This window comes from Hyperoodon ampullatus, assembly GCF_949752795.1.
Source record: "Hyperoodon ampullatus genome assembly, chromosome: 19".
Classification (NCBI taxonomy): domain Eukaryota; kingdom Metazoa; phylum Chordata; class Mammalia; order Artiodactyla; family Ziphiidae; genus Hyperoodon; species Hyperoodon ampullatus.
This window is the reverse complement of record NC_136932.1, coordinates 6,121,162-6,148,803: the sequence shown is the minus strand read 5'-3', so window position 1 is coordinate 6,148,803 and position 27,642 is coordinate 6,121,162. Positions and strand designations below refer to the sequence as shown.

Sequence of the window (27,642 nt, the reverse complement as noted above, 5' to 3'; positions counted from 1 at the left end):
ATAGAATAATTTGGAGATGAAAAATGCCTTATGACCACCTATCTGTACTCCACCCAGATTTCTTCTTTCTATCACAAATATGTAATGGGAACAATTATTCAATTAGTTCTATACCAATGAATTGTCAATGTGCATAAACCATTTTCTTGTTGAGCTGGCCAAAAAAGGTTGCGGGGGGGAGACCTATTTTGAATGGAGAGAGTGAAGTTTTCAACAGCAACACCCATTCGGTGACCTATAAAAGGTTAGCCTTCCTGTCTTGCTGACACTGCACCATCCCTGGCTGTGGGTCTCTCGAACAGCACCATGTCACTCTCCGTGCGCACCTCTGGGCTACCCCAGTGGCTGTCCTCCCAAAGTGGGAGAGCCAAGGGCATTTCTGCCTCAAGCATCAGAAGCAGCTACGGGGGAAGTGCCTTTGGCTTTGGAGGCAGCTGTGGGGGAGGCTTTTCAGCTGCTTCCATGTTTGCTTCTAGTTCTGGCTTTGGTGGTGGCTCTGGAAGTTTCTTTGCAGGAGGACTGGGTGCTGGTTATGGAGGAGCCAGGGGAGGTGGCTTTGGGAGCCTGGGGATTGGATTTGGGGGAAGCCCAGGAGGGGGCTCTTTAGGGATTCTCTCTGGCAACGATGGAGGCCTTCTTTCTGGATCAGAAAAGGAAACTATGCAAAATCTTAATGACAGATTGGCTTCCTACCTGGATAAGGTTCGAGCTCTAGAAGAGGCTAACGCTGACCTAGAAAACAAAATTCGAGAATGGTACGAAACACAAGGATCTGGGACTGGAGACCCCAGGTCACAGAATGATTATAGTAAATATCATCTGTTGATTGAAGACCTCAGGAATAAGGTAACAAAATGGCTTTTTAGAGGGGCTTTGGGAATTATTTTTTACTTTTCTTTTTTGTTATTTCAATATTTTACAGTCATAAATCACCTAAAACTTAGATATCTTTCCATTCAACTGTATTTGGAATAATTTCTCATCTTAAGATATTTAGTTTCATTTTATCATTGACCATAAAGTGATTGTTTTTTACACTACCTTTTCTGGGGGAAATGTATGTTTCTTAATTTTTAAATAATATTCTCTATACATATTTTCCTTTAAAAGTTAACTGCCTTAAACCCTTAATAAAATAGCATTATAACATCACCTAAAATATTCCTGTCAAAGATATACTTGCAAAACACTATCTTTTACGACCTCACTTTGTGTGTCTTCCCCTGTTTGGCCAGGTCATTTCTGACAGCACTGCAAATGCCCAGCTACTCTTGCAGATCGACAATGCAAGACTGGCTGCCGAAGACTTCAGAATGAAGTGAGTAGAATAAAAGAAAGACTAATGATGATTGACATGTCCCCGTATCTCTTCTTTTTCTCTATTTTCCTGCCTTCATTGATGGCAAATATTTCCAACCTTCTGCAGTTCACATGCTCCATACATTTAATGTTTTGGTAAATTCACATTGGGCATTCTATTAGAAACTAACTAGATTCAAACACAATTCACATTACATGTCCTTAGTTATAAAGTACTTAAACCCAGGGCTATGGATTGCCATATTCAACATTTGTAATTGACTCATGTTGCGACATGATAATTCCACCAGTGTCCTAAACCTCAATCTTCCATGCATCAAAATGAACTACTAATGTTTTTGCCTGGGCGTTAAATGAAGTGACCTTTTTCCCGATGACACATACAACTAAAATATTAACCAGGCATTTATTTTTATATTGCCTCCTCCGTTCCCATACACCACCCTCAGACATAAGAAAATACTAACATCCTTTTTGCTCTGCAAAATTTCCTCACAGGATGTTGCAGTGGTGATGATCCTGAACCTTAGTACGAGTTACTAAAGAAGTATCACTGTTTTAAATTAAACCATGAATAAAGGTTAAGCAAGATGACCAATTATTATCTAATTTTCAACCGCCTTTTAGGATTCCATCAGAAACGCCACCTGGAGAGGGGCTGCTACTTACTGTTCATAGCCAAGGCAGCCAGCCAGAGGGGAAGAGGTAGCCTGGGATGCGGTGCTATTGCGGTACATCGCTGGTAGAAAAGTATCACTTCCTAATTTTTTCACTTCTCTCCCACTGAGTAGCAACCTATCATTTAAAAAAAGGAAAAGAAAAAGTTAGAAAAGCAAAAACAGTCTCATGCATTACAATGCTGCTAAATTTATATGCAAAACAGCCCTGAAGATCGCAGGGGGCTTATTCAAATGGGTGTGTTGATTCCCTGGACTGTTTTGCACTTGGTTTTCAGATACGAAAATGAGCTGGCCCTGTGCCAGAACGTGGAGGCCGACATCAACGGCCTGCGCAAGGTGCTGGACGAGATGACCCTGGCCAGAGCCGACCTGGAGATGCAGATCGAGATCCTGAATGAGGAGCTGGCCTACCGGAAGAAGAGTCATGAGGAGGTGAGCCAGAAAGCACAGTTCTCTAAGCTGCTTTTTTCTACCAGACTCAAAAATTACAATTTCAAATTTATAAATCTGGAGTTAGAAGAGATATGCATGATACACTATCCCCCTGTTAAGATGACCATTTGTTTTGAAGTTGTGGTGGTGGTTTCTGTTTAAGTTTAACACGTTAGAGGCACTTTTTGATTTTGTCATTTTTATCATTTGGTAAGGACAATCAGAATTTTAATTGCCCTGATTTAGTGATTTCTTAAAATATAGTATTTTTATTCATTAGCTAGGAAAAAAATGTTAAAAGGCTGACCTTGCACTATCTAGTCAAAAAAATTCTGGAAGGATTGAAGAATTAATCCTTTTTGTCATAGAAAATAAAAGGAGATACTTATCAAGAAAAAGATATAGTATTTTTAAAGTTCAAAAATAAAAGTCTACCAATAATACATACTGTTATACATGTTAGAGAAACGAATTATAGCCAGTGTAATACACACACGGAACTCTGATATTCCGCAATGTATATGAGCAATCACGCATGACCCTGGCACTAGGCTCCTGAAGAGCTTTCCACTGTAAAGCAATGACTATGGTACAAACAGTGGGCAAGCCCAGGGACCGTCTGCAGCCCTCCGTTTGGCAGCTGTAGTTGAAAACCCCGGGTACCTTTCCACCAGGCCTTCCCTTCTTGTAAAGGTTGTGGAGCCCAAAGAAGCGGGGCCAACTCATCCATCAGGCATGGTAGGCACAGCACCCAGGACCCGCGGTGAGTTTAGGGGCCCGTGAAAGTGTCTTAAGTTCTTTCAAAATCAGAATAAAAATACGAATTTAAGGTTAAAAATGTTTGAATATATTGTATTGATAGGTTTGTCTTTATACCAAATATGTTTTGTGGAGGAAGAGGCCCACGAAAGTCACAATGGGCCCCTGCGCCCCTCTCTCTCACTCGCTGTCCCCAGGAGCTCCAAAGCTTCCGGGCCGGCGGCCCAGGCCAGGTCAGCGTAGAAATGGACGCTGCCCCCGGAGTGGACCTCACGAGCCTCCTTAACGACGTGCGGGGGCAGTACGAAGCCATAGCCCAGCAGAATCGGGAGGATGTGGAAGCCTGGTTCATTGAAAAGGTACCACTCACAAAGACAAAAGGCGTTGATACGCTTGCATTAAAGACCGGGGAGAGGGGCAGGGCTGGCTCACGTGCCCTCCCCCCTCTTTGCTGTGGCAGAGCGCCGAGCTCAGGAAGGAGATCAGCAGCAACACCGAGGAGCTTCAGTCCAGCAAGAGCGTGGTCACCGACCTGCGGCGCGCGCTTCAAACCCTGGAGATCGAGCTCCAGTCCCAGCTCGCCACGGTACGGCGCGCGCCAAAAGACGCGGCTTCTTTTCGCCTTGCAAAGGAAATGTTGCATCCAAATTAGTAAGGCCATTGGCTGCCTTCCGCATTTCGGTCCCCTCCATTGTTACGTCTGTGCCATTTCCCTCCCCCGTGCAGAAGAAATCCCTGGAGGACTCGCTGGCCGAAACCGAGGGCGACTACTACGGCCAGCTGTCCCAGGTGCGGCAGCTCATCGGCAGCCTGGAGGAGCAGCTGCTGCAAGTGCGCGCCGACGCCGAGCGCCAGAGCGCCAACTACCAGTTGCTGCTGAACATCAAGGCCCATCTGGAGCTGGAGATCGAGACCTACCGCCGCCTGCTGGACGGAGAAGCCCAAGGGTGAATAGATAACTGAGGCTGAAAATAACCTCAATGGCTGACGGACCGTGGACATTGATGCAGTTTGGGGGCAATAGAAGTGGGAAGGGTTCTTTAGTTGACAGAAAATAACACATCTAGTAAAGACATGCCTTAGATTTGTTAAATGCTCTACATGTTGCAAAGTGTTGTCACCCGTTATCTTCCCTGATAAAAGTTAATAAAATGCTGGGATGAACAATGGTATGACAGACAGAGACATACTGCAGGTGAGTATTAGAAAAATCAACCGCCCGAGTTCTGATGTTAATGCCCCGATGCTGAGAATGACACCAAATCACAGCCACGCAATCACCTCGGACCTACTGTAGCCAACTTTCCAAAAGTAATAACAGCCTGGACTAGTGGGAAGAATTCAGGACTGTAAATCAGGAAACCAGATCTTCCATTAATTGCCAGTTTGCTTCACTTTAAGAGCCCATTTTAGGCAGGGTTTGAAAGCAGAGGTGCACTGCCCCAGCTGATTACTCTCAGGGTGCATCATTCAATCATTCTTAATCAAGAAATGTATAATACTTTCTCCAGCTGGCCATTTTTTAAGCTCAGATAGCATATTCCTTATTCCCTCTCATTCCAGAAAGCATCATGTGATATCAACTCCCTTGTTTTCTTTACAGTGACTGTTTGGATGAAAGTTCCTATGTGACAGCCTCCAACTCACAAGCACCATCAACTGATTCCTCCAAAGGTATGCAGATTCCCTAAGAAGCACTTAGAATAAGTCAGAATCACATCTCTTAATGACTAAAACTGTAAGATCTCATTGAATATTGCAGTGTTATTACTAATTTAAATTTAAAGTATATTTGTATTCAGAGCAAAAGAAAAATATTTATGCATTCCTGCAGAAAAATGAGTAGTCTGTTCTGTGTTAAAACTTTTGGCAAGCTCAGGAAGGAAAAAAAAATCTACAAAGTATTATGAGAATCATAAACACTTTTTAAATTTTAAAAAGAAAAATATTTTCATTTGTGCACAACACTGAATACATTTTATTAAATAAAATGCATTTCATTTAGAATCCAAAAGTCACTTTTGAAAGTTTAAATTTGATGGACTGTATCAGTCAATACTTAATTTAGAAGCTTAAGTTAAACAACTAATTTTAGATGAATATTTGAAACACTAACTTTTGCCCTCTTTGTTCCATTTTTATCTTTAGACCCTACCAGAGCCCGAAAAATCAAGACAATTGTGCAGGAAATGGTGAATGGTGAGGTGGTCTCCTCCCAAGTTCAGGAAATTGAAGAACTAATATAAAATTTCACAAGATCTGCCCCATGATTGGGTCCTTAGGAACAAGAAATTTACAAGTAGAAATTATTCCTTTTAGAGTAAGATGATATATTAGTTTAATCTCGATTTCTGTTTGTTTCATTTTCTTTGGATTCCCTATTCACTTTGAGCCTTTTTTGGCCTTCTGAAACAAAATTTAATTACAAATAATTGTGGAAATGTTGGTCTTTATAACAAATCAAAATTGCCTTACATCTTTCTGGACCTAGAGTAGTCTTTTAATAAACTTTCTTCTAGTGACCTGGAACATATTTTTAATCACCGGACTTTGATCAAGTAGCATTGTTTTTAAAAAGTTAATCTTAATAAAAGATGAATGGTAATAATGTGAAGTGTGTACCTCCTTGACTCCAACAATAGTGTCAAGGGCGTAGAGAGAGGTTTGTGAAATACTAATTATTAGTAGTAGACAAACACTGAGATAAAGATGTTGAAGTGGGAGATTAAGTTAAGAAGATTCTTTTAGAAGTTCTTTCCTTTTTACATCAGCCCATCGAGGTTCCAAAAAAAAATTGTATTGTTCACTACACGGGATAATATTTGTCCTGTTCTTTTGCTAGCACTTTCTTTCATTCAATCAAGAAACACTTATGAACTCCCATAGTGTGCCCAACTCAAGCCTCGAAGGTGAATAAAGATATGGTCCTTGCCTGGAGGAGTTCCCAATTGAGGGCAGAGATAGACATCTACTGGGAACAGTGATACAGTGAGATAGGTCAGATAGAAGTTCAAAGGATGCTTGGAGGAAGAAAAATTTGTGAGGAGGCAACCAAATGCTTCATACAGAAACCAACCAGGCAGAGAAGGGAGAAAGGGAACAGAGGAAGCACATAAGAAAGGACACAGGGGCGTAAACAAACACTGCTTTGATGGCCTTTCTCCTATTGGGCACCAGCAAGGCCCAGGGTGGGGTTTCTCTGGGGTGGAGCAGACCCACAAGTCAATAACAGATGTCACTGTTCTGGGTTGAGGCAGAAGGTGGCCAAAGTCTAAGCCTGCGTAGACTGTGGTTCAATCTGGGTTGCCAAATTCAAAACCCTAAAAGGAAAACGAGAGCAAGATGTAATAATTAAGAGCCTGATCTCTGAAGCCAGACTGGGCTCAAATTCTGACCCTAATACTTAATAGCAAGTAACTCCACTCCTTGCCTGCTTCTGTTTCCTGATCTTTAAAGTGGGGTGAGTTTGTGAAGATTAAATGAGGTAACATACATAAAACAGGAGGAACAGTCCCTGGCACTTAGAAGTGCTCAATATTTGTGTCCTACTATTATTTACTGTGTGTAACCAAAATGTTATGGAGAAACGAGGGGAACTGATGAGCAAGGATCGTCAAAGGAGCAGAAAGGAGAGGAGAGAGTCAGGCAAGCCTGGAGGCACTCCAGCACTGGGTGCAAAAGCCCACAGAAGATTATTATGTCATTTTCAGCTGACTTGCTTCTGTATGCAGCTTTCTGAAGTCACACCTCTTTTTAAATTTGCTAGTGACCTCAGATGTTCCATTCATCTTACTTTATTATGCATGGCAATTCAGCTCTCTGTCTAGACCTCACCTTCCAGAACGAATGCTAGGAGAACCTTACCTTTCAGACCGAAAGAGATTATCAAGGTCTTTTCCTGCACAAGCTCCATAGCCCCCAAGTAATAAATGATGCCACTTCCTGGTACTCAAAAGTGGCTGCAAATAGTTACTGCTTTAAACAGCATCTGTTTTCCTTACAACTACATCCTTTGTCAGTTGCTTCATTTGCAAACTCCAGGGAGAAAGGGATTTTGCACATGTATAAATTCGGTGGTCATTTCTTAGCTAGTATCCTAGTTTCTCAGCCTTCCCTTCTTTTGGGAATATTTTCTCTCCTGGGCTCCCAAAGGCATCACCTCACTTGAAGCTTTTTCTCAGACTCTTCTTTGTGACTTCTGAATGTTGACTTAATCCTATTGTCTCCTCTCTCTACACTCACTCCCTAGGTGGCCTCAACTAATCCCATGGCTTTAAAATAACCATCTATGGATGGATGTTACCTAGACTCATTGTGGTGACCACTTCCCAATGTATACAAATATTAAATCATGGGCTCCCCTGGTGGCGCAGTGGTTGAGAGTCCACCTGCCGATGCAGGGGACACGGGTTCGTGCCCTGGTCCAGGAAGATCCCACATGCCGCGGAGCGGCTGGGCCCGTGAGCCATGGCCGCTGAGCCTGCACATCCGGGGCCTGTGCCCCGCAACGGGAGAGGCCACTGCAGTGAGAGGCCCGCGTACCGCAAAAAAAAAAAAAAAAAAAAAAAAATTAAATCATTATGTTGTATACCCAACACTATTAATATAATGTTATATGTCAATTAGACCTCAATGAAATAAATAGATAAAGTAACCACTCCTTGTGGTAACCTCCAAGATGGTCCCAATGAGCCTCACCTCCTGGTACTCATGCCCCTGAGCATTGTTCCCTCCCACAATGAGTAAAGCAGACTTATTGAAGGAGTGACAGTGTGTGAGTTCCAAGGTTAGGTCACAAAAGCATTTCTGTCTGGCTTGGTCTCTTGGATTGTTCATTCTGGGGGAAATTGGCTGCCCTTAAGTTATACTGTGGGAGAAAAATCTATTTTTAAAAAATTAGTGATTTCACAAAATTTCCCACGGAAGAACCAATAGCTAGCATCTCCTGGAATAGCCAGCAAGTTAAAAATCACAATCCTATTCTGATAAAATCTTAGAATATTCTACAGTCTTCAGTTGGCAAAGGAAGCATTAGATTTCTTATTATTTAAGTTCTCTTTACCCTACTCTCACTGCCAAGAAATGCAGTTAGCATAGAATCCTTATCATGAAAGTCTAGGCCTCATTCACTACACCGCAAGCCCTAATTCAACACAGATGTGAAAGGTCCTTTCAGACTCAGCAATGAATGAATTGCAGAAATGAGAGGTCTGTCTTAAAGAAAAATAACTCATAAGAAAAAACCCAGGTACAGGATCAGAAAACAAAGACAAGTATATGATTATGATTATTTTAAAATCTAAAATTTTATTAATTTATATTTTACTTTTATATGCATTTATTGTACGGGTAGGCTAGAGAAAGTTCTGGAAAATACTGTATATACTAAATTGTTAGAGTGGTTATCTCTTGGAAATTAATCAAGGTGTTTGAAGAATTTTTTTTATTAGTTTCTGCTTTATAACAAAGTAAATCAGTTATACATATACATCTATTCCCATATCCCTTCCCTCTTGCGTCTCCCTCCCTCCCACCCTCCCTATCCCACCCCTCCAGTGGGTCACAAAGCACTGAGCTGATCTCTCTGTGCTATGCGGCTGCTTCCCACTAGCTATCTACCTTACGTTTGGTAGTGTATATATGTCCATGCCTCTCTCTCGCTTTGTCACAGCTTACCCTTCCCCCTCCCCATATCCTCAAGTCCATTCTCAAGTAGGTCTGTAGAAGGGTAACTGAGGACATGGGAAGAGACATGATCCAAGAATCGGCTCACCTAGCAAGCTGGGTGCGTGCAAATGTTTCAGGACTGCAAGCAGTACTGATTGCTCTGGGCACTGACCCACGCATGTCCTCGGTATAATCGGGAACATAAGGAAATAAGGAGGTGCACTGATTAGATGTTCAAGGCCGACACAGCCTGCGCTAAATAGAACCCTTTGTATTAGATAAAGTTATAAGTAAAGTACATCCAGCTCCTGAAATGTGCTTTTAATTACAAAAAGTATAATAGAGGTAAGATAAAGCCTAAATAAATACGCCATAGTGGACTGAGGGCTTTGCTGTTTTGCCTGAGCGAGCAACAGCCCTCTACCACTGTGCTTTAACGCATACATCTCGTGTGTTGGACTCATTTTCGTCTCTGACTGAACTGCAACAAGGTCTGTGTCTTTATTTCTGTTTTACCCCTAGGTTCTTCATGACATTTTTTTTCTTAAGTTCCATATATATGTGTTAGCATACGGTATTTGTCTTTCTCTTTCTGACTTACTTCACTCTGTATGACAGACCCTAGGTCTATCCACCTCATTACAAAGAGCTCAATTTCGTTTCTTTTTATGGCTGAGTAATATTCCATTGTATATATGTGCCACATCTTCTTTATCCATTCATCCGATGATGGACACTTAGGTTGTTTCCATCTCTGGGCTATTGTAAATAGAGCTGCAATGAACATTTTGGTACATGACTCTCTTTGAATTATGGTTTTCTCAGGGTATATGCCCAGTACTGGGGTTGCTGGGTCATATGGTAGTTCTATTTGTAGTTTTTTAAGGAACCTCCATACTGTTCTCCATAGTGGCTGTACCAATTCACATTCCCACCAGCAGTGCAAGAGTGTTTCCTTTTCTCCACAGCCTCTCCAGCATTTATTGTTTCTAGATTTTTGATGATGGTCATTCTGACTGGTGTGAGATGATATCTCACTGTAGTTTTGATTTGCATTTCTCTAATGATTAATGATGTTGAGCATTCTTTCATGTGTTTGTTGGCAGTTTGTATATCTTCTTTGGAGAATTGTCTATTTAGGTCTTCTGCCCATTTTTGGATTGGGTTGTTTGTTTTTTTGTTATTGAGCTGCATGAGCTGCTTATAAATTTTGGAGATTAATCCTTTGTCCGTTGCTTCATTTGCAAATATTTTCTCCCATTCTGAGGGTTGTCTTTTGGTCTTGTTTATGGTTTCCTTTGCTGTGCAAAAGCTTTGAAGTTTCATTAGCTCCCATTTGTTTATTTTTGTTTTTATTTCCATTTCTCTAGGAGGTGGGTCAAAAAGGATCTTGCTGTGATTTATGTCACAGAGTGTTCTGCCTATGTTTTCCTCTAAGAGTTTGATAGTTTCTGGCCTTACATTTAGGTCTTTAATCCATTTTGAGCTTATTTTTGTGTATGGTGTTGGGGAGTGATCTAATCTCATACTTTTACATGTACCTGTCCAGTTTTCCCAGCACCACTTATTTTTTCTTTTGTACATTTTTTAAATGCTTAACAAACAGTATATGCAACTCTGACAATTAGAGGGAAAATGAATTTTAGTTATCCAGAACAAATGGGTTTGCAAGTATACTGGTCACAGTAAAAAGGGAACCATCTAGAAAACAATCACGCATTGCCAAAGCAGTCAAATCTTCAGGCTTTGTAAGAGTGCCACCTACTGGAATCTCAGGATATGAACCTTAAAAAAAATTAATCCTGCTTTTTAAGCCACTTGAGATATGCTGGATATTACAAAATGGGTTTGGGATTTGTTTGTTTGTTTGTTTGTTTTAAGAAAGAGAGAAAGAAAAGAGAAGAAAAAAGCAAACCTGTTTAAAAGTATCAACTTAATAAATTAACACTTTCTTATTTAAATAAGTGGTATTAGTTTCCAGAAAGTCCACCAGTAAAGAGGCAAGTTCTATAAGGCATAAAGTAAAAAAGAAAGCTAGTAGTTATTTACAGTGTAGAGAACCAGACAGCCAGTCTGAACTACCTAGTCTTTTAAAAATATACTCAAACATCAAATGAAAAAAATGTATTCATATACCTAAGTAAATGGCTTTTTAATGGGGTAGTAAATGTTTCTTAAATCTTGGTACTGGATCTAAGATTAAAATGTCATTGTTTAATATTAGTATCATAAACTCAATATCAAACTAAAAACCATTAGTATCCTAATTAAATGTATCCTCTCCATCACTACAACTTTTTAATAAAAGCTATGGCTGCAACATTCAGCAACATATTTATAAAAGGACTTTTTATGACCAGAATTCACAGTTGAAAAATAATCACCTGGTGAATGGATAAATTATGGTACATCCATACGCTAGAATACAACCTACCCATAAATAAGGATGTACACAAAAACAACATGGATGAATTTCAAGACCATTATGCTGAACAAAAGAAGCTAGAACAAAAGAATATATACTGTATGATTCCATTTATAGGAAACTCTGGGGGGGAAAAAATCTAATCCACAGTGACATAAAACAGATCAGTGGGGACTTCCCTGGTGGTCCAGTGGTTAAGAATCCGCCTTCTAATGAAGGGGACTGGGGTTCGATCCCTGGTGGGGGAGCTACGATCCCACATGCCGGGGGGCAACTAAGCCTGCGAGCTCTGGAGCCCCTGCACCATAACTAGAGAGAAGCCCGCCCACGCGCTCTGAAGCCAGTGCACCACAGCTAGAGAGGAGCCTGCAGGTCGCAATGAAAGATTCCGCATGCCACAGCGAAGTTCCGCGTGCCACAACTAAGACCTGACCAGCCAAATTAAAAAATAAATTAAAAAAATAAAAAACAGATCAGTGGTGGTGGTCCAGTGGTAAAGGCTCCACACTTCCAATGCAGGGGGGAAGGTTTTGATCCCTGGTCCGGGAACTAAGATCCTGCATGTCGCGTGGCCAAAAAAAAAAAAAAAAAGAAAAAAACAAACGAAAAAACAGATCAGTGGTTGCCTAGTCTGAAATGGTTGGTGAAGTGGGAGTTAACTGGTTAACTAGGAAGAGTCACAAGAAAATATTTAAGATGAATGGAAATGTTCTGTATCTTGATTATGGTGATGGTATATCCATTAGTCAAAATTCTTCAAACTGTACAATTAAAATGTGTACCTTTTATTGTATGTAAATCATAGTTCAAAGTTGATTTTTAAATAATAATAGTAATTTAATAGTCTGTCTTCATGACGATGCTGTGTTGAAAGCATGAAGAGGCCATGTAGGATAATCAATCATGTGCTAGGGCAGGCTTGCACCTGCTCTTAAGTGCTGATTGATAAATATTCAGGAATTTCCCAAGCTGGCTATTAAATCATTGGTAACTTGAAACTGGCCATGATGGGAATATCTACACTATGGGACTTGGGCTCTACTTATGTATTCCCCTAGAGAGCTGGTTTAAACCAGCACACGACGGAGCACAGTAGTTAAAAACACAGATGCAGAGGCTGATGCCTGGGTTTGGGTTCCAGCTCTGTCATTTTCCACTGGTTTTATTTACCCCTCTGTTCTTCAGTTCTTTGGTCTGTAAAAACCAAGGCAATAATAGTACCGTGATTTTTACGAGGATTCAGTGAGTTAATTCACATTTCACAGAATAAGCACTAACTAAATGGTAGCTGTTATTATTATAGAGAGAAAAAACAAAGTTTCTCTACAGCTAAAGAAATTAATTTGCAGATTTCCTCTCAGACCCCTAGACTTATTTATCCTTTTCCTTCTTTTCATGCAAACTCCCAAACAATTTCAATTTCAAAAAAGAAATGTGCAATTTTCTTTTTCCCCTGAAATATATCTCCTTAGCTGACTGCTAAGAGGTCAAATTTTCTCACAGGACATGTTGGTGTCATAATATTTATCCTCCCTACATCACAAGCTGTTGCGAGCTTCAAAAAGACCAGTTTCTGTGAAAGAGCTTTGTAAGCTGCAAATCATGTCAGAATTGTAAGATGCTAATGTTAACGTCACTGCTCAGATTGAAGGGGAGGGTTCTACAAGTAAACAGATGGCATAGAAAACAGGTTGAGGAAAATCTTAGGACTTCTGGGGATTATCATTCACAATTTTCAGGGTTTTTTTTTTTTGCTTTAACATGCATGGTATAACTGTTAGCAAAATCCTGAGTAAGTGCAATGCTTTACACACATGCATTAGATTGCAAAATTCAGAGTAAATATTTAAACTCTATAGAATGCAAACACAGGGCCACCAGGCCTTTTAGAAACCACTCTTGCACTCTGGTCTTCCTTCAGATTAAATTAACTGTGGATTTTTAGTTGCTAAAACATGCCATTGTTTATGTTTCACTATGCATATATTCTTAAAGAAATGCATTTTTTTTCAAAATCATAAAAGCAGACTTGTAAATAAAACAGTCCATGCAGAGGCAATGGGGTCTAACAGATAGAAACCAGATGGTATTTCAGGCTTCATTCAGTGAGTTATTATTTTACTCAAAACAAGTTACTCAACTTGAGATGATTTACCTTCACAAAAAGACAATAACAATATCACATATAATCACATTAGCCCAGCATTTTGTAATTCTCATGAAAAACACCATAAACACAGGGTATTATGAACTTGGCTGGTCAGAATATATTCATTTTAGTTATCAGCTTGGAACCCATTTCCTATATATATACATGAAGTTTCTGCTGAGGAAAGTGTATCCATTTTGAAATATTTATTTGAAAATATCCTGGGATTTTTTAAAATCACTTAAGCCTGCAGTTTCACACTTCAAATGAACATAGCTGCAAATACAACTTTTTTTAACCAGTTGAAGTGTAATTTTAATTTTTTTAAACAACGCCCAGTTTGTATACTTATGGATACATATGGGGCATCCCATATTCATTTATTTGTGTATTCATTAATTCAACAAATATTTACTTAGCACCATTTATAGATAAGTCTTTACATAGTCCAGTGAAAATGACCACAGTTTCTATGAATTAAGGTAATGCATAATAAGGTTTCATACATTATTTTTCTTTGTTGCATTGGTGCAAATGGAATAAAGTCATCATCATTTTTAATTGGCAAAAGTGATACTGCTCCACACATGGTATATGCTGATTATTTAACAGGTGTGAGAGGCTTAGTCAATTCCTTCTAGAAGATATGACACTTCCTCATTCATTTTTATGGGTTTGATAAGGGTTTTTTAAAAGATTTTTTGATGTGGACCATTTTTTATTGAATTTGTTACAGTACTGCTTCTGTTTTATGCTTTGGTTTTTTGGCCCCAAGGCATGTGGGATCTTAGCTCCTCAATCAGAGATCAAACCTGCACCCCCTGCGTTGGAAGGCGAAGTCTTAACCACTGGATCTCCAGGGAAGTCCCTGGGTTTGATAAGTTTTAGAAGGAGCAATCCATACTCTTAAACAAATACTTTGAGGGCATATTTTTAAAGTATGATCATCTTAAATATTTAATTACCTTTTATATTACGTTTAATTAAGTAAAAGTAACTCCAAGGTACTTGAAGATGTTTTCACTAAACATTCATTTTAAACAGGCTTATGTGCTGGTTCTGGGTGACAGAACAATTTTGATGTCAAACTTCCCTCTCTTACCTTTTTTTTTTTTTTTTTGCAGTACGCAGGCCTCCCACTGTTGTGGCCTCTCCCGTTGCGGAGCACAGGCTCCGGACGCGCAGGCCCAGCGGCCATGGCTCACGGGCCCAGCCGCTCCGCAGCATGTGGGATCTTCCCGGACCGGGGCACGAACACGTGTCCCCTGCATTGGCAGGCGGACTCTCAACCATTGGGCCACCAGGGAAGCCCCCTCTCTTACCTAATAAGTGACTGAGTAGGCTGATAAAAAATAAGATAAATTTTCATCATTATTTAAAAAAAAACAAACACATACAATCAGCATCTAATCAAAAGATAATCCTGGAGCAAACACTGCAGAATTAGATCCAGAATTTTATGTAATACAGAATTCATTGGACAGTGGTGTTAGAAATAAAGCAAAACAATGACATTTCGTTTTCCTGTCTCAGGAGGCAGAGGCTGAGGGTAAGGAAAAGTCCTCCAAGGGGTGATGTGAAGGTGGGAGAGTTTGACTCAATTCCCCACTGAAGCCTTCAGTGGAATCTCTCCCTCTCCTACATGACTCTGGCAGATGTTTTTACAGCTTGTAGAGACGGAAAGTGCAAGGAGACCCGCATGTTAACCAGTGGGAAGATGAGAATCGCTCTAGGGGAAGGTAGGTCTCAGCAGGGAGGAGAACCCAGTGAACATTTCGTCATTATTGGCATTATCTGTCATCTCCAGGATACACAGCAAACAGAAGAGGTGATTTCTGAGGAGTTAAAGGACAATATAATATTGTAATTCCCATGATACAAAGCTAAAGCAGCAGGTTACACAATGGTTTGTTGATTAGCTGCATTTTCCAACATATTGGCACCCTGAAAACTTAATCATATAAAACTACATCCCAGGGGGCTTCCCTGGTGGCACAGTGGTTGAGAGTCCGCCTGCCGATGCAGGGGACACGGGTTCGTGCCCTGGTCCGGGAAGATCCCACATGCCCCAGAGCGGCTGGGCCCGTGAGCCATGGCTGCTGAGCCTGCGCGTCCGGAGCCTGTGCTCTGCAGCGGGAGAGGCCACAGCAGTGAGAGGCCCGCGTACCGCAAAACAAACAAACAAACAAACAAAAAAACAACTACACCCCCAAAGTGTGTAATGTGCATTATAAAACACTTGCTATATACATATATATCCAGACATCTTATATCATCATGATAACTTATCTCCGTTTAGGATGTTTTGGGTCATTTAAGTTATCTTTGATTTGGTGAGAAAAATCATGAAATAAGAAAGCACTATTTCAACAAACCTATGTATCTCAAACTGAACTTTAGCTAAACAATCCAAGTAAAGTTATTCCACCATCAGTGTTGGTCTAAAAATCCTTCAATTGTAGCTTTTCAACTAGGTCAAGCTCCATGTCTCCTAAATCCATCCATTTATTTATTCATTCATTCAACAAGTAAATATAGGGCATAGAAAACAGGTTGAGGAAAGCCTCAGGGCTCTTGGGGATTATCATTCATAATCTTAGGGGTTTTTTTCCTTTGACAAGCATAGTATAACTTATAGCAAAATCCTGAGTAAATGCAATGCTTTACACACATGCAATAGATTGCAAAATTCAGAGTAAATATATAAAACTTACAAAATGCAAACACACGGCCATCAATGCACAGAGGCTAAGCAGTTGCCATCACATAGGAGACATTAAGAGGATGCTCTGACTATATTTAATTTGAATCTATTCATTTTGGTTATTTTTTCAAATGTATGAGTCACATGGAAATGAATCTCACTTACTGAATTCTCCTTAAATATTAATAAAGGAATTATGCTGTCAGGGACTAAAACACCATTAAGAAGTTGTTTGCATTTTACTGAGAAATTCATTGGATTCTATTAATATTTTCAGAAAACTTTTAAGACACTTGACACTCAACGGAGACAAGAATTTTTTATCTAAAATATATAACTCCTTTTTTAAAATAAAATAAACCAGCCCACACAACTCTGTGAATATACTAAAAACTATTGAATTGTACACTTTAAATGGGTGAGTTTTATGGTATGTGAATTATATCTCAATAAAGTTATTAAAGTTTAAAAAATATATATACAACTCCTGACTTGGCAATTTCACAAGACATACTGATACAAATCGTATTGCTCAGTACACTATTGCTGATGACTCAGTAGAAAGTGATCTTCAGTTTCAATAGGGAGTCATTTAATACATGACTTTTTCTTAAGCAAATTAAACTGAGGACTTTTTCCCATCCATCTAAAGAGTACTAGGAGTTGTTTTCACAAAATAGAGTAACTTGATTTCTGTCAAGTCTTTATAAGGAAAAAAATGTGTCCGTTAATGTTTATTTGTAGAAGCAACCTCAGAATCCTTGTATTCATCATTAGAGTGTGGTTTGTGCACAGGCAATCAACTAACTATGGATACAAAGCAGTTCTCTTGAACGAACTGATAGAAGATTAGCTTTCCATGAAAAAAAATTAAGTCTAAAATCTTAATACTCCTGGCAATCTAGATCAAAATAGAACTTGTTCCCCCTTATTTAACCAAGGTGTTCTATCTAAAATAGACTTTTCTTTCAATCAAACTAATATTTATTGGGCATTACGGAAGCAACAGTGAGCAAACATACACATATATGCAAATAAACTTACCTTGAGGTATAAAGAGACGTGCCTATGAGAGAAAGTGCAGATGAGGGACCAGAGAAGGTTGGAAAAGGGAGAGAATACACAGGGCTGGGGCATGAGGACAAGGGCCACTCTTTTGGTGGAAGAAGCATTTGAGCAGAGCCTAGATGAGTACATAAAATCTCCATGTGTGGTGCTAAGTGGAAGTGGGTAGGCAGAAACAGGAGCAAAGGGCAACTCCCCTGGGATGCTTTCCCACAAGACTAAGAGGTCTTCTTCTGAGAACCCTATGCTCTTTGACCATGGTGGTCTGAACTTTATTTTTAGATGAGTTGATGTGCCTGATTCCTCTTCAAAGTCTGGACCATGTATTTTTGGCCAACCAGAAATAAATTCCCAGCACTAATGCAGGGCCTGGCAGAATGTAGGTATGCCAAATACATGTTGGTTGAAGTGCTGCTTAGAAACATCACACTCAGTTTACACATTGTCAAAATGATTGAAAATTTCGTGGGAAAGTATTAGATAAAATCCAGTTAAAACAATTAATCAAGCCCATCATTTGGCACAGTTTAAAATAAAAGCATATGTTGATTCAATATTTCATTGGCACCAGTTATGCTGTCATATCAGTATGGTTCTAGTTCATGAGTCTCTTGAAATTCTCTAAGCTGGAAATAACAATATAGTGTATTTTAATCTCTATATAATAGCAAGTGAGGACACAGGAAAACAGAAAAAAGCAATACTGCCAAGTGCCCACTGATCGACCTTTATCAGTAGGAATGTCCTCCTCAGCACCTAACAATCCAGAAGAAAAAAGTATCTATTGTCAGGGAAAGTTGCTTAGAGGGAAATAAAGATCCAATGTGTATTATTCGATTTTGCAATAGCTCATGTTGTAATATAAAAATGTAATTTTAATTGAAGGAGGAAGATAATTATAGCTTAGGAACCAACCAGTTAATCAACACCACAATCAAAAATATCTGAGGGACAAGCCTTTGGTCCCACACCCAAGAAAAGAGGGTGAACCCAAAAAGTGAGTAAAACAAGTTTCTATTAAAATATGTTCAAGGCACCTGAGCCATTCTGAAAGCAAGCCTGAAACCAAGAGAAGAGGAGAATTTTGTTACTAATGATTAGTTATTAAGTTTAAATGATTTCTATAGATTTAATAGGAAAACAAGAAATTCTGTACTGCATTATATCTCCAGAAGTAATATTATGCTGGAGAGTGATGCAGTGGAATAAAACACAGTTAGCATGCATTGCTTAAATGAGTGTATATATATATATATATATATATATATATATATATATATATATATATTCCTTGAACTAATACTAGAGACAGAAAAAAAAAAAGAGGCCAGATAAATCCTGCAAATTTGGAAGTGATCCAAGTTATGGCAACCTAGGTGATAATAGAAGTGTCATCTAAGGAACAACTGAATAAACTGGTGACCCTTTTGCTTAGAAAATAAAAGATTTAGAAGGACAAAGTATCCCTCTTCAAATATCTAAAAGACTCCAAAGCTAAGTTCCATGTGGCAAAATGCAAGCTATATTGTGTGTTGTATTTGTTCAGTCAGGGACGAAAATGAGTCCAACACATGAGATGTATGCGTTAAAGCACAGTGGTAGAGGGCTGTTGCTCGCTCAGGCAAAACAGCAAAACCCTCAGTCCACTATGGCGTACTTATTTAGGCTTTATCTTACATCTATTACACTTTTTGTAGTTAAAAGCACATTTCAGGAGCTGGATGTACTTTACTTATAACTTTATCTAATACAAAGGGTCCTATTTAGCGCAGGCTGTGTCGGCCTTGAACATCTAATCAATGCACCTCCTTATTTCCTTATGTTCCCGATTATACCGAGGACATGCATGGGTCAGTGCCCAGAGCAATCAGTACTGCTTGCAGTCCTGAAACATTCTCACGCACCCAGCTTGTTAGGTGAGCCGATTCTTGGGTCACGTCTTTTCCCATGTCCTCAGTTACCCTGCTACATTGTGTGGCAGATTTCAGTTCAATATAAAGACAAACTTTTTAGTAATTAGAGCAGCTCAAAAACTCAAAAGATAAACCATCCTTTAGGTCCTTTCCAGCTGACTTCTGTAATTTTGATGGCCAGAATCCCTAACAACCCATCTAAACTAGACAGGGCAGAGTTTTACCTCACAAGGATCCAATCTAGGCCACCAGTTGTGACTTCCTGCATTAATGTCATTAGGAAAAGTCCTAGAGTCAGTCTAGGTTCAGCAGCACAGAGTGTCACTACCAGTTAGTAATGTCTGCCACGAACACAGGACAGTAGAGTGGTAGCAAGCATGCTTTGTGCTTGTCATCTCTAATCTACACATTTCCTAAAACTAGTTTTCATCATCAGTTCTTGAGCCTATACAAGCTCTATATTCTTTACCAACTAACTGTTGAAAGTAATGCTTACTGATAGTATTCCTAATGGAGGATATGGGAATACATGAGGCAGACAGAAGGCTGCCCACAAGACTGATTATCAAGAGGGTTTTTTAAAAACACAGATTAGAATGACTTTGAAAAACTTTCTACAGCCTAGCATCGGTTCCTCTCAGCCTTTCATGTCCAGAAACTTGACTTTACCAGTATACCCAAAGGTGACTTGGCACTTGATGACAGACTGACAATGATTGTATTCATACAATACTAATGTATAGATTAGAATTCCAGTTTATTAATTGACAATAAGGGACATTTCTTTCCAGATGTTCCAGATAAACATCAGAAAGATGTTCTTTCCTGATCACTCACTTTCCTGCTAAAGGCTTACTTTGTAGGATGAATTAGGGATCATAAAGTTGCTGCATAAGCACAGATTCAAGCAGAGGTTTGAGGAACACTTCCTCCAGATCTTACTGAGGCCAGGCGAAACATCTTTGCCCTACACTAGGCAATTCCTCTCTAGTGGCTGGATTGTCCATGTGCCCAAATTTAGCATCTCTCTGCCTAAGATGAAGCCAAAGCCACCTTCTCTGAATTCCCCTTTTGATATTCCCTGATGACCACACTCCTTACCCAGGTGTTGACTCCGGGAGATAGATTATATTTTGGTTTTATTAGTTCAGTTAGGAAGGCAACTATATTTTCCTTTTCTCCCAAGTTCATGGGGATACCTCAATGTCACTTCCATATTTATAGCTGTAACCACCTCTTTCAAGTAACAGAGGGCAGCCCCTGAGTTCATGGTACATGGAAATGAAGTCTATCATTCTAAAAGTACAAGGGAGAATGATACACACCTTCCAAGCTCAATGCCCATTCACCACAATGACTCTTCTAAAAAATACAGATTTTTTTCAGTCATTTTTTAATGATACCACATATCTGTCCTTTATGAAAAGTCCCCTATGATAAAGGTTAAATTAGTCATCCAACAGGTGGTTTCCTACATCACTGAGGCTTCACTCTCTCTTGGATCACTATTATTTCTGATTACTCTTTCTTTCCAGGTATCTAACAGCTATCTCACTTCTTGGCTCCCTAAGTGTTCTCCTTTTGTTTGTTTGTTTGTTTGTTTGTTTCCCAGAAGCTCTAAGGAGCTCCAAAATTCTACTTGCTTCTGTTTCCAAGTGCATTCTACCTCCAACAATCTTGTATTCACTCCACCCTTGCTTCCCTCTTCACCATCCTTTTGTCTTTTACGCCCACGCGGGATGCTGTAGCAATACAAGACACAGATGGCGTCATTCTATCACCATCCTCTCCTTCCCTAGTGACAGATGGTTTGGTTTCTGGGCCTAAACTGTCCAGAAAATTCTTGCTTTCAGATCTTCAAGGATCTTGTGGCCAATATCATGGACATTTTTCTAGACCTCATTCTCCTTGATCTCTCCACAGAATTTGAAACTCAAGACCTGGAAGAACTTCTAGGAGGTTCTGTAGACTCCACCAGGTGAGTCACCCATGCTTCAATCCGTGCTGTAATCCCCTAAGGCTTTTCCAGCCTTCCAGATGACTCCTATTCACTCCCTTTACCAAGTACTTGCTTTTCCTCTGTGCTAAGCCTAATTCTGAGGGTTTCCTCAACTTCCACTCTTAAACTTCTGCTCTTCTCTACATTAAAAATGCAGTTGTTTTCAAGACTTTGACTATCACCTCAATATTGATGATCCCTAAGCCTTAAGCTCTCTCCTAAATTCTTATATCCATTTCTTTTAAAGGAAATTAAAATTTTCCTTTAATCTGTGCAAGTTCATGTCATGTTATATAATTCACAAACTATAAAGAATGAGAATCTGTGTGTATTTTAGTTGGTAGCTTTGAGATCACTCACTCCCCAGTACTTATAATGGTCTTTCCAGAAGCCATAACAGCCACATGGAAAGCCCTCGTCCTACTTGACATCTCTGAACCATCGATATCTTTGACATGTTGACCACTCCATCTTCTTGAAATTCTCCTCTTCCTCTCCTTGGCTTTCTTGAAACTTCTGTCTCTTGGTTTTCTCTGTTTTTCTTTGTTACCTTTCAATCTCTTTTGTTTCTCCTTAAGTGTCACAGTTCCTCAAGGTTTTATTCTTGGTCCTCATCTCTATTCTCCCTGGGAAATCTCATCCCATTCCACGGTTGCTCCTTGTCACTAAAACTTCCAAATCTAGCCACAGTTTCTGAATCCCAGAACTCACATTGCAAATACCTATGGAATATCTATACCTGGGTGTTGACAGGTGCTTCATCCCTAATCTTTGTTATCCTGGACACATTATCTTTCCTACAAAACCTGCTCCTCCTTTGCTTTCCCATATTAGTTAATGGCACTCCCCACAGTCCAAAACTGGAGACCTCTTGTCATTTAAGGTTTCCTCCCTCTCCTTCATCAACCTGTAACTAGTCAATAGTCAAATGCCCCCATTTCTATCTTCTAACTTCCCCTTCTTACCACCCCACTGCAACTTTCTTGAAGTTGTCATTGTTTCTTACACTCCCCACGGACCCTTGCAAATTCTCCTTTCTCATCTCCCAGCCTCCAGTTTCCCTCCAGTCCATATAGTACACTGCCAATAATGTTATCTTTCTAAAAATTAAGAGCATGTTCATCCGCTGCTTCGCAACCTTCAATGGTCCACCCCCTGACTATGGGACCAAGTCCAAATTCCTTAGAATGACATTAAAGATCCTTCCCCATCTGCCTCCAACTTATTTTTCCAGGCTTATCTCTTGGCACTCACTCATACAAATTTTATGCCCTAGCCAAACCAAACTTTTCACAGTTGTTCAAATATGTCATGCATGTTTACACCTCCTTTATATATGCTGGTCCCTCTGCCTAGAAAAATTTTTTCCCCACTCATTTTTTTTAAGACACCATTCAAATGAATTTCCCTAAGTCCTCCAGAGGCTGGTTTCTCTTTTTTGGGTGCTTCATATGTTTTATATAAATCTGTATTATTAAACTTTTCATCCTATTTTGCAATTATTTTTGTATTACCCCCTACCCTCTGCCCCCAAGATATGGCTTCCTTTAGAGCAAAGACCACATCTTACCTATCTTTGCATCTTCAGGAGCAATGTAAAATTTCTGGTATATAAAACATGGTCAATGCACAAAAGTGGGGAAATCGGAGCCAGGGCACTTCCCCTTCCTTCCAGGTGAGGAAAAAAGACGTACAGACCAAAACAAACAAAAAACCTTGTTACCCTCTTTCCTAATTCAGCTGATCTAATAGTCAAATTGTATTTATTGAAAGAATACAGAAAAGTCTTTTCTCCAAAATTTTCATCATCACACTGCCTGAAATTTCACTTAGATAAAAGGTACATTTTTTTTTTTTTTTTTTTTTTTTTTTTGCCGTACGCGGGCCTCTCACTGCTGTGGCCTCTCCCGCTGCGGTGCACAGGCTCCAGACGCGCAGGCTCAGCGGCCATGGCTCACAGGACCAGCCGCTCCGTGGCACGTGGGACCTTCCCGGACCGGGACACGAACCCGTGTCCCCCGCATTGGCAGGCGGACTCTCAACCACTGCGCCACCAGGGAAACCCAAAAGGTACATTTTTAATGTAAATAGCTTTGGTGACTACTTCTCCACCCCTACCCACCTTGTTGGTAAGTAACACCTTAGACTGAATTAGACTAACCAGATAGTTATCTTCTTAACACCTGTTCCCACACAAGCTCAAAAGTTTCAGAAGGGAAGGAGAAGTTAGGGAAATGGAACCTATCAGGGGAGGACTAACTCAATGGGGATGCAGCTCTAGGGTACTGGGGAGCAACTTCAGAGCACAGGGTTACTAAGGGCGGTGGGAGAGGAAGAGGGCAGCAAAACGAAGGTCCAGATTCAACGACGGAAACTTCAGTAGGTTCTGCTTCTTCTATTCCTCCCCAGAGATGGGAAAACACCCTCTCTCACACTCAGCAAAAGCAGCCCCACCGCTGCACGCATGCTTGGCTCTTCAGGGGAAGAACTCATCTGCCACTGTTACTTAACTCATCTGCCATTGTTCCTTAACTCCTGCTGACCCTTGTAACCTAACTATGGTTCTCACCTACTGCCTTCATTACCCTGCCTTTCATTTAGTGAAGAGGCCAGGGAGAGAGAGGTGAGCTGGTTTCTGTAGTCCCAAGACATAGGGTGTCATGGAGGATTAGATCTCCTCTTATTCTATTACCTGATCACACCTGAGATCTTCTTTCTTCTTACCTTAACTGCAGCAGTGAGCAGGCTTTCTGAGAGGAAGATTAGAAGAAAGAAGCCCAGAAAGTTTCTGTAGAGTGAATACAACATGTATCCAGAAACCTGTGTCAATACACCTTAAAGAAACCAAAGCCAAGGGCCGTTCATGAGGATGCCCCACTCATATGAAATGTGTGACTTTTGTTGTGGTTTCGGAAAACTAGCCATACAGAGCACCCAAGTTCTTCCAGACCTGCCCTCCTGGCTTCCTTTGATTCTAGAAGCCATTGATATTCTTCTAGTAAATTCCTTTGTTTAAGGCAAACAGTCTGTTATGACTGCCATGAGTAGCTACACTGTGAAGGCTACCTGGAGCATCCTGGAACAGTTGCTCAATTCCATCTCCGCTCTCCCACCCATTATACATACGTCCACTTTTACCTCGACACTGGTAAGCACCTGCTTACACCTAGCACGATGCTAAGTATCAAGAAAGAAACATGAATAATATGGGGTCTCTACCTTCAAAGAGCTTACACCTTGATAAGTATTTATTAACCATGGCATTGCAATTATTCATTTTCCTATTAACTTCCTGGAGGACAAAAACTTTATACAAGTCCTACCATACTGCAGAGTCTGAGCAGGGAACAGCATACACACTGGAATTAGGGGAAATCTAAAAGAGTTTAATAAAAGGACTATTTGCAAAAGTGTGGGCATGATGTAGGGAAACCACCGGGAGGAGCTTATGACCCCTAAGTGCAGAGGGATGAAGGGAGGTGAGTTAGAAAGGGAAAGTTATATAAAGAGGGCCACCTTGAGAGGAGTTGTGCATTTTATGAAAGGCCACAGACAACACGTAGGAGATGCCAGGGGAATAAACACCCAAAACTCATCCTCTTACCTCCCTCCAGTTTCCTGATTAGGTTCCCTCTGGGCAAAGATAATGAAGGACAGAGGGCAGCTATCCTCCTGGAGCAGAGAGCAGGATGGAGAAAATTGGAAAGTGGATCTGGAGGTCAAATGGCTTTGTAGGGTCAGCACTCAATACCCACTTGCTGAGATTGGTTCAAGATGGCGGAGTAGAAGGACGTGCTCTCACTCCCTCTTGCAAGAACGCCAGAATCACAACTAACTGCTGAACAACCCTTGACAGAAAGACACTGGAACTCACCAAAAAAGATATCCCACAACCAAAGACAAAGGAGAATCCAAAATGAGACGGTAGTAGGGGCATAATCACAATAAAATCAAATTCAATGACTGCTGGGTGGGTGACTCAAAAACTGGAGAACACTGATACCACAGAAGTTCACCCAGTAGAGTGAAGGTTCTGAGCCCCATGTCAGGTTTCCCAACCTGGGGGTTCGGCAACGGGAGGAGGAATTCCTAGAGAATCAGACATTGAAGGCTAGTGGGATTTGATTGCAGGACTTCGACAGGACTGGGGGAAACAGAGACTCCACTCTTGGAGGGCACACACAAGGCAGTGTGTGCATTGGGACCCAGGGGAAGGAGCAGTGACCCCATAGGATACTGAACCAGACCTACCTGCTGGTTGGAGGGTCTCCTGCAGAGGCGGCGGGGGCTGTGGCTCACTGTGGGGATGGAGACACTGGCAGTGGAAGTTCTAGGAAGTTCTCCTTGGAGTGAGCCCTGCTGGAGTCTGCCATTGGCCCCACCAAACAGCCAGGTAAGCTGCAGTGCTGGGTCGCCTCAGGCCAAACAACCAACAGGGAGGGAACCCAGTTCCACCCATCAGTAGACAAGCAGATTAGAGTTTTACTGAGCTCTGCCTACTAGAGCAACACCCAGCTCTACCTACCACCAGTCCCTCCCATCAGGAAACTTGCACAAGCCTCTTAGATAGCCTCATCCACCAGAAGGCAGACAGCAGAAGCAAAAAGAACTATAATCCTGCAGCCTGTGGAAGGAAAACCACATTCACAGAAAGAGAGACAAAATGAAAAGGCAGAGAACTATGTACCAGATGAAGGAACAAGGTAAAACCCCAGAAAAACAACTAAATGAAGTGGAGATAGGCAAACTTCCAGAAAAAGAACTCAGAATAATGATAGTGCAGATGATCCAGGACCTCAGAAAAAGAATGGAGGCAAAAATCAAGATGGAAGAAATGTTTAACAAAGACCTAGAAGAATTAAACATCAAACACCTAGAAGGATTAAAGAACAAACAAACAGAGATGAACAAAACAATAACTGAAAAGAAAAATACGCTAGAAGAATCAATAGCAGAATGACTGAGGCAGAAGAACGGATAAGTGACCTGGAAGACAGAATGGTGGAATTCACTGCTGTGGAACAGAATAAGGAAAAAAGAATGAAAAGAAATGAAGACAGCCTAAGAGACCTCTGGGACAACATTAAATGCAACAACATTTGCATTAAAGGGGTTCCAGAGGGAGAAGAGAGAGAGAAAGGACCCGAGAAAATATTTGAAGAGATTATAGTCGAAAACTTCCCTAACATGGGAAAGGAAATAGCCACCCAAGTCCAGGAAGCACAGAGAGTCCCAGGCAGGATAAACCCAAGGAGAAACATGCCAAGACACATAGTCATCAAACTGACAAAAATTAAAGGCAAAGAAAAATTATTGAAAGCAAAAAGGGAAAAATGACAAATAACATACAAGGGAACTCCCATAAGGTTAACAGCTGATTTCTCAGCAGAAACTCTACAAGCCAGAAGGGAGTGGCATGACATATTTAAAGTGATGAAAGGGAAGAAATTACAACCAAGATTACTCTACCCGGCAAGGATCTCATTCAGATTTGATGGAGAAATCAAAAGCTTTACAGACAAGCAAAAGCTAAAAGAATTCAGCACCACCAAACCAGCTCTACAACAAATGCTAAAGGAACTTCTCTAAGTGGGAGACACAAGAGAAGAAAAGGATGTACAAAAAAACCCCGTAACAATTAAGAAAATGGTAATAGGAACATACATATCGATAATTACCTTCAACGTGAATGGATTAAATGCTCCAAACAAAAGACATAGACTGGCTGAATGGATACAATAACAAGACCCATATATATGCTGTCTACAAAAGACCCACTTCAGACCTAGGGACACATACAGACTGAAAGTGAGGGGATGGAAAAAGATATCCCATGCAAATGGAAATCAAAAGAAAGCTGGAGTAGCAATACTCATATCAGATAAAATAGACTTTAAAATAAAGATTGTTACAAGAGACAAGGAAGGACACTACATAATGATCAAGGGATCAATCCAAGAAGAAGATATAACAATTATAAATATATAGGCACCCAACATAGGAGCACCTCAATACATAAGGCAACTGCTAACAGCTATAAAAGAGGAAATCGACAGTAACACAACAATAGTGGGGGACTTTAACACCTCACTTACACCAATGGACAGATCATCCAGACAGAAAATTAATAAGGAAACACAAGCTTTAAATGACAGAATAGACCAGATAGATTTAATTGATATTTATAGGACATTCCATCCCAAAACAGCAGATTACACTTTCTTCTCAAGTGCACACAGAGCATTCTCCAGGATAGATCATATCTTGGGTCACAAACCAAGCCTCAGTAAATTTAAGAAAATTGAAATCATATTAAGCATGTTTTCCAACAACAACGCTATGAGATTAGAAATCAATTACAGGGAAAAAAGCGTAAAAAACACAAACACATGGAGGCTAAACAATATGTTACTAAATAACCAAGAGAACACTGAAGAAATCAAAGAGGAAATCAAAAAATACCTAGAGACAAATTACAACGAAAACACGATGATCCAAAATCTATGGGATGCAGCAAAAGCAGTTCTAA

The 27,642-nt window shown here is 40.3% G+C and overlaps 1 protein-coding gene and 1 long non-coding RNA gene across 2 annotated transcripts; one reads left to right on the top strand and one right to left on the bottom strand.

Moving 5' to 3' along the window:
• Positions 1-306: 306 nt before the first annotated feature.
• On the top strand, positions 307-5,437 carry LOC307067166 (keratin, type I cytoskeletal 12-like; the record flags this gene model as incomplete). The annotated part of the gene is made up of 8 exons (XM_079724528.1): positions 307-846; positions 1,236-1,318; positions 2,276-2,432; positions 3,389-3,550; positions 3,652-3,777; positions 3,918-4,138; positions 4,795-4,865; positions 5,340-5,437. 8 exons carry the CDS (start codon positions 307-309, stop codon positions 5,435-5,437), a joined length of 1,458 nt encoding a protein of 485 aa, XP_079580654.1.
• Positions 5,438-14,837: 9,400 nt separating this feature from the next.
• On the bottom strand, positions 14,838-25,485 carry LOC307067189. Its single transcript, XR_013811410.1, has 2 exons — positions 25,365-25,485; positions 14,838-15,267 (listed from the first exon to the last, which is right to left on the bottom strand). It is a non-coding gene; the product is annotated as an uncharacterized lncRNA (long non-coding RNA).
• Between the last annotated feature and the right edge of the window lie 2,157 nt (positions 25,486-27,642).